The sequence below is a fragment of the Orycteropus afer genome, unplaced genomic scaffold (assembly GCF_000298275.1).
Source record: "Orycteropus afer afer isolate SDZICR_OR568_19922 unplaced genomic scaffold, OryAfe1.0 scaffold00120, whole genome shotgun sequence".
NCBI lineage: Eukaryota > Metazoa > Chordata > Mammalia > Tubulidentata > Orycteropodidae > Orycteropus > Orycteropus afer.
In genome coordinates this window covers 1229449-1240399 of record NW_006921707.1, presented here as the reverse complement: position 1 = coordinate 1240399, position 10951 = coordinate 1229449, and the positions used below count along the sequence as shown (strand labels likewise).

The 10951-nt window shown below is 37.3% G+C and overlaps 1 protein-coding gene across 1 annotated transcript in view; it reads left to right on the top strand.

Annotated features, from left to right (window-relative positions):
* The window catches only part of INPP4B (inositol polyphosphate-4-phosphatase type II B), a 601242-nt gene that overhangs the window by 415842 nt on the left and 174449 nt on the right, over positions 1-10951 (top strand). The window contains exon 13 of the mRNA XM_042781432.1: positions 6499-6607. Coding sequence (XP_042637366.1) covers positions 6499-6607 — 109 coding nt within the window. The remainder of the gene's footprint in view (positions 1-6498; positions 6608-10951) is intronic.

Below are 10951 nucleotides of genomic sequence, written 5' to 3'. Positions count from 1 at the left end.
AGATGCATCGTTGGATAGAGAGGCAGGGAAATAAATAGATGTGTGTATATATAAGTTAGGTCCCCAAGTGGCACAAACAGTTTGTGCTGATCTGCTATCCTAAACGTTGGCTGTTTAAACTCACCCAGTGGTACCAGAAGATATACCTGGTGGTCTGCTTCCATATAGCCAAGAAAACCCCATGGAGCACAGTTCTACTCTAAGACATGTAGAGTCACCATGATTCAGAATCACATCGATTATAATTAACAATAACAACATACACAAGTTAGTAAATATACATGTATTTCCTAGGTCTAGCCATTGAGAGGAATTGGAAGCAGTGGCATGAGAGCACCTAGCACTCAGAACTTGATTTCTAAATACCATCCTCCAATAAAAATAACCTCAGTTTCTTGAAAAACTGGTTGATTCCAGGACTGGGGCAAGCATCATACATGATGAAATCAGAGTATCTGTCTTATAACTCCAGAAAGCAAGGAATTGTTTCAAAGAAAAAAAAAAAAAAAAATAGAAGGGGCATATATAAAGGGTATAGGAGCCAACCTCAAAGAGCTCCAAATGGACAAAGAAGCTGGCACAAATTGAACAGCAGAAAGATGGTATTAGATGGGTGGATAGATGGGTGGACAGACTGAACTATTAGGTATGTCTATGCAGGGGGGAAGTATGCTCAAGACCACTCTAGGGTTGGCAGACAATGTTCCTACAAGTCTATTTGCATATTCTGTAAGAATTCCCAGGTATACAGTAGAGCTGACAAGGGACAAGTTTGTAGTCACTTTTTGGCCACAGCCAGCTACCCAGAGGGATTGAGTAGTTGGACCCGTGGGCTCAGGACCATAGTCGCAGGGGACATCAAGCTTAATTGGCACAACATACTACACAAAAACATTGTTCCACATCCTACTTTGGTAAGTAGCAACTGGGATCTTAAAAGCTTGCAAGCAGACATCTAGATGCAACAATGGGTCTCTCCTTGTCCAGAGCAAAGAAGAATGAAGAAAAACAAAGACATGTAGAAACAATTAGTCCAAATGACTGGTACACCATGTGATCCTTAGCCTACACGACTATGAGACCAGATTACGTGGTGCCTGTCTACCTCTGTCAACCACTCGGAGAGTGATCTATGTAGAAGATCCTGGATAAAGTGGAAGAACAATGTGGAACAAAACTCAAAATCGTTTTAAAAAAAAGGGGGGGGGACCAATTTTGCTGGTCTGATAGAGCCTGAAGGAACCACTGAGACTATGTTTCCTAGCTGCCCTTCAGGTCTGGAATTGAACCCACTCCTGTGCCTTTCAGCCACAGAAGAGACAGGCATATGAGCTGAACATTTACATTAGGTAGATACACTCCTTGGAGAGGTCAATCATGGGAGAATAGAAAGGCTGTGTATGCACAGAGAGACAGGTCTACAGGCAGGAGTGCATGGGAGGGAAGAACACAGGGAAGAGGTAACTATGGGGAGGAAGAAGGAGGGGAACTGATTTATTGTGGAAAATTGCAATCAATGTCATGAGACAAAGTGTGTGTGAGCTGCTGTATGGAAAGTGAATCTGCTCTGTAAACTTTCACACAACTCACAATAAAAATTAAAAAAATAAAAAAATAAAAAATAGTATTGGATCATAAACCAAAGAATAAAATAATGTCCATGAGTCCACATTGATACAAATAAATAACTAAATAAAGGAATGGAGGAATAAGCATCAACTATTTCTTCCAGAGAGTAGAAGAAGTCCAATTAATAAAATGTGGAAGGAATGAGCAAACAGAAAATCACAATTAGAATTAAAAGAAATAATTGCCCTTGGCAAGATCCATTCATGAACACTAAAATTAGTACATGGAAGTATAAACAGAAATTAGATATTTACATAGCCTTAAAGTATCTTTCTCAAAATATTCAGGAATTATAAAGAGAAAAGTAGTAACTTTACAATGGAAAATACACTATTTATGGTAGCAGACACCCCCTTGATCAATGTATCAAAGTTAATATTAAAGCATTATACTTAGCACAGCCCCTGACATTATGTACTGGGAAGGGCACATCACCTCAGTAGTATGTATCCTCAACCTAGTAATGAGGGAACATCATACCAATCCAAACTGAGAAGAATTCTACAAAATGGCCAGTATTCTTCCAAAATTTTAAGGTCATATACAAAAATTGATGCAAGGTGGATCAAAGACCTGAAGGTAAAACCTAAAATTATAAAGATCATCAAATAAAAAATAGGGACAAACTTAGGGCTCATAATTTATGGAATGAAAAGTCTATTAAACATAAGCAAAATCACACAAACAGCAGAAGATAAACCAGACGACTGGGACCTTCTAAAAATTAAACACTTAATTTCAAAGGACTTGTCCAAAAGGGTAAAAATAGAACAGACTGGGCAAAAAATGAGCCATCTCTGTATCTGACAAGAGACAAATCTCTAAAATTTAAAGAAAACTTCAACACCTCAACAACAAAAAGACAAACAATCCAATTGAAAAATGAGCAGAGGGCATGAGCAGATATTTCACCAAGAATACATTAAGGCACACTGCCACATTTTTCTCCTGCAGAAACACTGTTGGATTCAAACTTTTGACCTTTCAGTTAAGAGCCAAGTGCTTAACTACTGTGACACCAGGGCTCCTGTTAAACCCATAGGACTGCACAATACATAGAGTGAACCTTAATATAAACTGTGGATATTATTAATAAGAATATGTCAATATTTTTTCATTAGTTGACACAAATGTACCAGAGTAGTGCATAATCTGTGCATGTATGTATGTATGTGCATTTTGGTGTATGTGTATTGGGGATGGGGTAAGTTTTTATATGGAAACTCTCCATAACTTCTGTACAGTTTTTCTATAAATCTATAATTCCTCTAAAGAATAAAGTCTATATTAAAAAAAAAAAAACTAAAAGAGATTAATTCATCAACAAATATTAAAGCAGAAAACAGAGACATCCATAACTTTGGAAATTAGCTTCATAATTTCAAATTTATTTACTATAGATGGGTTTAAGGAACATAAACTGCATTTAGCTTTTAAAGTAAATCATCAGCTCTTTATTGTGAGGAGGGTAGAGTATAAGAAACTTTCTTCTCTTCCTTCATCTAGTACTTCAAAGTTTCTTGATTCTTTCATTAAAAAAAAAAAAAACTCTGCCAATTAGTTGCTCAATTAGTTGATTCTGACCCAGCAACCCTATAGAACAGAGTAGAACTGCTCCATGGGATTTCCAAGGTTGCAAGAGTTTATGGAAGCAGATTGCCCTGTTTCTTTTACAGAGCAGCTGGTGAGTTCGAACCACCAACCTTTTGATTAGCAGCACAATACTTCAACCACAGTGCCACCAGAGCACCTTGATTCCTTCATAGGTCACTAGAAAGAATTCTCATAAGCACAGAAGACTATAAATAAAGAGAATAAAGAGTAAAGAGAAAGCTTCTGTATCTAGAAAGTATCTTTGCAGGAGACCAACATTATAGATTAATTGAAGGAACAGATTTACTGTGAAGGTAATAATGCTTAAGTTGTATGGCTCCTTGTATGCATGAGACCCTTATAAGACTCTAGAAGAGTCTCTAGCAACACATAAGTGGGCAAATGTTTTTTGCAAATTTTGCAAAAGTAAATTACTTAACCCTTCACCTAGTAAGTCTGCTGTCTTTCCACGCAGATTTTCTCACCCTCATTTTTCCCTTCTAATTGTATGATTTTGAAGATGCCACAGGCTTCTTTGGAGCTAGTGCAGAAGCTATAGTGCTGCAGGCATATTGTTGGAAAAAGAATTAGGAATAATCTTGTTTGTGCTCAGTGGGACATATGTATATGATTTTTGATAACTTCTTGGTATTGCTGGTATTGCTGATCTTGGTATTGCTGGTCACCCAGATTTTAGCAGAAATTCAGCATATTCCATTCCAGTGCCATGGTAATTTTTCTTTTGCATTTAGTTTAATTCATACAGGAACCAATTCTATTATGAAGACTGATCCTCAGGGTAATCTTCCTTTCAGACTGAAAAGTTTATTTTTATGAGGAAACAAAACAAGTTAAAATCCCATCTTTCTTTGCTTCATCATCAGAAATGATTCTTATAGGGAGATACTAATTATAAATAATATTTATTGATTTCTTTCCATGTTTAACTACTTTCAACTGCATTTTGTAGAGTAAGATACTTAGAAGTTAAATGAATTTCTCAATATCTCACAGAGCTAAAACCAGGAACTCTGGTTATAGTGAGTGACTTATGCCACCAAACAGTTTGGGGTGTCTATTGCTGTTTGCTGAAAGTGAGGAAGACCTGAAACATTGATGAAAATCAGAGACTACAGCCTTCAGTGTGGATTACACCTCAACATAAAGAAAACAAAAAAATCCTCAAAACTAGGCCAATAAACAATATCATGATAAATGAGACAAGATTGAAGTTATCAAGGATTTCATTTTACTTGGATCCACAATCAATACCAGTCAAGAAACCAAATGATATATTGCACGGTTCACGGGTGGGGTGTGTGTGTGGACAAATCTGCTGCAAAATACATCTTTAATGTATTAAATAGCAAAGATGTCGTTTTGAAGGCTAAGGTAGGCCTGACCCAAGCTATGGTACTTTCAATAGCCTCATATGCATGTGAGAGATGGACAATGAATAAACAAGACTGCAGAAGATTTGATGCTTTTGAATTGCAGGGCTGGCAAAGAATATTGAATGTGTCATGGAATTCTAGAAGAATAAACAAAGCTGTCTTGGAGGAAATACAGCCAGAATGCTCCTTTGAAGCAAGAATGGCCAGACTTTGTCTCACCTACTTTGGTCATGTCTTCAGAAAGGACCATTCTCTGGAGAAGGAGATCATGCTTAATAAAGTAGAGGGCTAGCAGAAAAAAGCAGAAGACCCTCAACAAAATAGATGACCATGTGCTCAAGCATGGCAATGATTGTGACAATGGTGCAGGACCAGACTTTGTTTTGTTCTGTTGTGGGTAGGGTTGCTATGAGTCAGAACTGACTCAACAGCATGTAACAATGTTTCTGGTTGAGAAGTGAGAAGACCCTGGACATAAGGTCATTATATTTGAGATCTTAGACAAAATGATTAACTTCTCTTGCCCTTAGTTTTCTCATCAGTTAAATTAAGGTGGACAAGTAAGTGTTCATAACTTTTGGGTAGTGTCATACCCTTTGAGAAAAGGCAGAAAGCTATGACCCCTTTCTATGAAGTAAAACAGATGTGCTTACTCAATTTACATACATGCATAGATACCCTGAAGCTTTTTTCTTGGACTAGGAAATCTTTGCATTTTTTATAAATCTAATATTACACTATTTTGAGAAAAGCTCACTTAGTTTATTGGTGATATTGTAAAAGTGAAAAGATTATAACTATAGTAATCCATTCAAGATTGTTCAGATTGCCTTATTGATGGGTTGATTTGGGCCATGTTGTATTTCTTTTAACTATGCATGCTCTTTGTTCTGTTGAAGTCCTTCACTTGAAGACATTTTTTATCAGAAAATAACTTTGTCAGGTATATCTATATATAATGATGTAAAGAAATTATGACATTTAACTGAAACTAATAAAATTATTCCCTAGTAAATGAGATCTGAAAAACAACCAATGTGTCAATACCAACATCAGTTTGAAAAGGATCTACTATGAAATTAGGTTTCTAAAATAAAATGTAGTTTAACAAGAGGGCATTCACTTTGCCTTCCTTCTTATGGGGGCACTTCTCAGTAGAATGTAAAAATAATGGCATATTTGAAGCCATAAACATAATACGCCTCAAACTTTATGGCTTTCTAGATCAAAGGATTGAGTTTCAATTTAAATGTATGGATGTTTTTTATTATAAAAACAAAATATCTCACTAGAAAATAGAGCAAAAGACATTTTTTGTATTCTTCTTATGTCACAAAAGGAAATTGTAAAAGCATTCATTTAAAACTGTTAGATTATGGTACACAAAAGCTGGACACTGCTCTGTGTTGATTCAGAACTAAAAAACTTTTGCTGTTATGCCCTTCATTTGAAATACCACAATATTTTGGCTATTGTCCCTGTAAATATTGGTTGAAAGATTGATCATTATTGTTGAATTTCAATGTAATTGCAAATTAAGTGATGTTAAACTCAATAAAGTAAAATACACAAAAGACCAATTAACAAGTTATCTCAGTAGGTATATAGAAGAATGAGAGAACATACTGTTCTACACAGTAGAATATAATTAGGATGTAGTCATAAATCAGAGAAGTATTATAATTTGTTTAGGTGCACAGGTGGCTTTTCAAAAGATTGATTGACTTCTCTTGCCCCCTTGAGATGCAACTTCATAGTTATTCCTTCAAAATTAAACAGAATAATTTCTCAAACTTCCCACAGTGTGAATGCTTCAGTGCAAACAGCAGGCCTGAGATATATGTTTGTGAAGTATTCATTTTCTTGTCCATTCCTGTTCTAGATGCCCTCTATGATGTCATCACTGTGGGAGCCCCAGCTGCCCATTTTCAGGGATTTAAGAATGGTGGTCTTCGGAAACTACTCCATAGATTTGAAACAGAAAGAAGAAAGTAAGTAATGATGGAAACAAAGCACACATTGCATTAATGATATTTTCTTCCTTTTGGAGTCTGTATTCAAGGTTATGATAAAGAAGTTTGGTCTAACACAATGACTAGTTCTTGATATTTCAAACCCATTTAGTAATAGAATTGAATTTTCCAAAGCTACTAGAGCAGATATTAAATTAGAACAAATGAAATGTCTGTGTGTTGCTTATAGAATACTGCTTTGCTGATAGAACATTTTCCTAGAAGCTGCCATGCTAATGTGAGGTGATATTCTAGTATCAATCATTGTTTATGTAATAGAATGATGTTCAGAGGATTAGCTGAAATCTTAGTCTAATATTACTATTGACCTAAAGATACTTGACAGAGATCAGGGGTCCTAATTTATGTCTCTGACCCTACTAGTGATTTCCACTGTGGCTTGACCGAAGATACAAAACTGCCCCATCATTTAATTGTGCCATTTGAAGAAGAGATATCAATATGGGATGTCAGGTGATAAGGTTAAATAAAATAACTTTCTATTCCTTAGGGAAATAACCAAAAGTCATAGTTATTATTTATATAACTTTATTATATAATTTCTTTTTTCCCTTATGATTTTTAGCCTCTGTCTTTAGAGAAGTAAAACTAATGAAGCATATATAAGAAGCTCTGGTGGCATAGTGCCTAAGGCATTTGACTGCTAACCAGAAGGCTGGTGATTCAAACCCACCAGCCACTCCTTGGTAGGAAGATTGGCCAGTCTATTTCCATACTGATACAACAACAATGTATACACACATATATATATATATATACATACACACATACAGAGAGATTTTTTTCTCCAGCAAATGGCTTATGCCATCGTGGAGGTCGGCAAGTCACAAATCTATGGGTAAGGCATCGGCCTGGAGACCACTTGACTCATATGATTGTAGGGGTTGACAAACCCACAATCAGCAAGACAGATGACAGGCTGTTGGCTCATGAGCCTGCAGAATTCCAAAACTGACAATTTAGATGGAAGCTATTGGCTCACAGGCCTGTAGAAGCTGGTGAATCCAAAATTGGCAGGTCATCTGATAGGCTGCTAGTTCAAGTCCTAAGAGCTGGAAGTCAGATGATAACAAGCTGAATGCAGGATCCAGAGCAAGGAGAGCCTTACCAGAGCATCCATATATATATGCTGGATGCAGGTCACAACCCCAAGGAAATCCTCCTTCAATCAGAGTAAAGGTGTGACTTGAATCACACCCTCTTGTAAGACTGTGACTCGTGATACACCTTAAACTAATTTTCCCTTGTTAACATATAGAGGTTAGGATTTACAACCCCTGAAATGAAAGATAATTACACAATATCACAAGATGGAGGAAAATTACATTGTGTTGTTGTTATATGTTGTCGAGTTGGACCTGACTCGTAGCGACCCCTCCTTAGGTTCCCAAGGCAGTATCACTATGGAAGCAGATTGCCCAACCTTGCCTCTGAGGAGTGACTGGTGGGTTTGAACCACCAGCCTTCTGCTTAGTAGCCAAGTGCCTTAGGCACTATGCAACCAGAGCTTCTGATAATTACATTAGGTCACAAAATTAAAGACAACCACACAATACTGGTAATCAAAGACTAGCTAAGTTGACACATAACATTAAGTATCACAGGATCTTTTAAACATTGTTTTGTAAAGCTTTTGCATCAGTAGTTTATCCCCCTTTCCACAGCCTAACCTATTTATTTTATCCTATAATGTGTACTGTCTGTGACCACACCCATCTAAACTATAAACAGTATTAACATAGCATGACGGATAACTTACCTTCATTTTCAACTAGTTAATCTTCTTGGATTATGAAACTGAATTTTGAAAGTTAGGGGAAAATATTCTTTAATTATTGATTTAGTAATATTAGGAAATTTATGAGTGGTAAAACCAACATTTTTTTTTTTTTCAAGTTTTATCACATTTGCTATTCCATACCCAAATGTTTAGTTAGAAAGTATTTAAAGTAAGTTAGAATTGAAAAACTGTCATACTATTATATGAATATGTAAAACTAAAAACCAAACCTGTTGTAACTGAGTTCATTTTGACTCTTGCAACTCCATGTGTTACAGAATAGAGCTATGCTCCATACAATTGTCTAGTCTGTGGCCTTTGGAAACAGATCTTCCAAGGCTATGCTGGGTTTGTTACACACACCAAACTTTCAATTAGTAGTCAAGTGCTTAAATATTTGGGCCACCCAAAAACCTTATAAATATATAAGCTAAGTATCGATTACAACTCAATATAAAGAAAACAAAAATCCTCACAACTGGGTCAATAAGCAACATCATGATAAATGGAGAAAAGATAGAGATTGTCAGGGATTTCATTTTACTTGGATCCACAATTAACACCCACAGAAGCAACAATCAAGAAATCAAACATCATATTGAATTGAGAAGACCTGCTGCAAAAGACCTCTTTATAGTGTTGAGGAACAATGATGTAACTTTGAAGACAAAAGTGCACCTAACCCAAGCCATAGTATTTTCAGTTGGATCATATTCATGTGGAAACTGAATGATGAATGAAGAACAAAGAAGAGTTGATGCCACTGAATTGTGGTGTTGGCAAAGAATACTGAAAATATCTTGGACTTCCAGAAGAAGGAACAAATCTATCCTGAAAGAAAGGCAGCCAGAATGGTCCTTAGAAGTGAGAATTCCCAGAAGAATTCAAAATGGAGTCTCATGAGTAATCACCACGTTATTTCCCTGTAGCATGTTAATGCTTGAAAAACTAGGTACAGCAGTTTGAATTAGGGAGTTTGGTGCTCTGAACAGCTCACTGAGTCACAGTGCACCAAACACAGAAGAGTGGAATTAGAGGAAAAGCACAGGGAAAAAATTTAAGGAATTTCTACCCAGCAGAGGGCAGATGGGCAGTGGAGAGAGGCCATTGGATACTTCCCTGGGGCAGTCACTGACTGGCAGATTTGGGCGGCTACCTGAGATCTCTGTGGGCCAAGGAAGAAGACATCATATATCAGCATACCAGTGACCACACCAACAAACACCAGCAAGCACCCCAAGAATCTAAGTTCAGCACCTGATTTTATTGGTAACTTAGGTTGGCTAGGTGCAAATGGGTGCACGCAGCACCACTGAAACCCAAGCAGAGAGCTCACTGGTGCTCCACGAGGGTGAGCTGACTTCCCCCCTCAGCAGGTCACTGAGTGGGTTTGGGTCAGCTTGGGAGTCATTGAGAGGTCTGCGCTTGTCTTTGTCACTGATATCGGGACCACAGATTACTAGCAGGCACTCTCCTGACTCCAGTGCAGCTGAAATGGCATGCATCTTTGGCACTGCAGGTGGGTGGTATCATAGACAAACTCCAGAGCTATTTGCGGTCTGGGCAGATTGGGCCAGTGCTGAGGGCAGATGGGGTGGAGAGAGAGTAATCTGTGGCTTAGTGCATTTCTGGGAATTTGTCTTGGATCAGCTTTTTGGTGCCAAGGGGCCTCGGAAGCAGGGTCTTTGAGTGTGCCTGAGCCTGGCGGAAAGTGGCAGCTCCCTAACAACTGGAATCTTTCCTGAAATTGAGCTACAGGCTTGTAAATAACAGTACATCATCAATAACAGCCTGCACAAAGCCCTAGAAACCAACCCTAGCAACACCAAGCTTTCCTTCTTCTGCTCCCACCTTCTCCACCAATAACTTCACTCATTCAATAGAAGAAACTATATTCAGCCAATTACCATAAAACCTCCTAGTTCGAACTCTAAACCCTCTTTACGACAAACAGAAACACATATCCATATTCCACACAGTGGTTCCACCATCACAAAGAAAACAGCAGAGTGACCGAGCATACCTGAATCAATAAGAATATAAAATACACCAGCTTCACCTTTTCAAAATATTAAACCCTAAAACCAAGACAAAACAAATCAACATGTAACCAGCAGTTAAAGACAACCTCAAAATATCTAGGAAACAACAGGCAACTTCAAATCAAACAACAACAACAACAACAACAAAAAAAAAACAGGACAAGGCATTAGAAGCAAAACCATAAACAAAGGTCCCATTATAGATGGAGGAAGTTGAGGCAATAGAATTATCTGAGAAGGAATTTAGAAGATATGTTTATAGAGCCATACAAGAGCCTAAGGAAACCCCAAACAGAAACAAGCAGAACACAGACAGTTCCCTGGAGGAAATCAGGAAAATCATTGAGGAACAGAATATTAATATTAATACACAATCAGAACTCATACAAAAACAGCAGTCAGAAATGCAGAAGATATCTATTGAAATGCAAACCATGAGCACCAAAATGACAGAACTACACAACACAGTAGAAGCTCAAA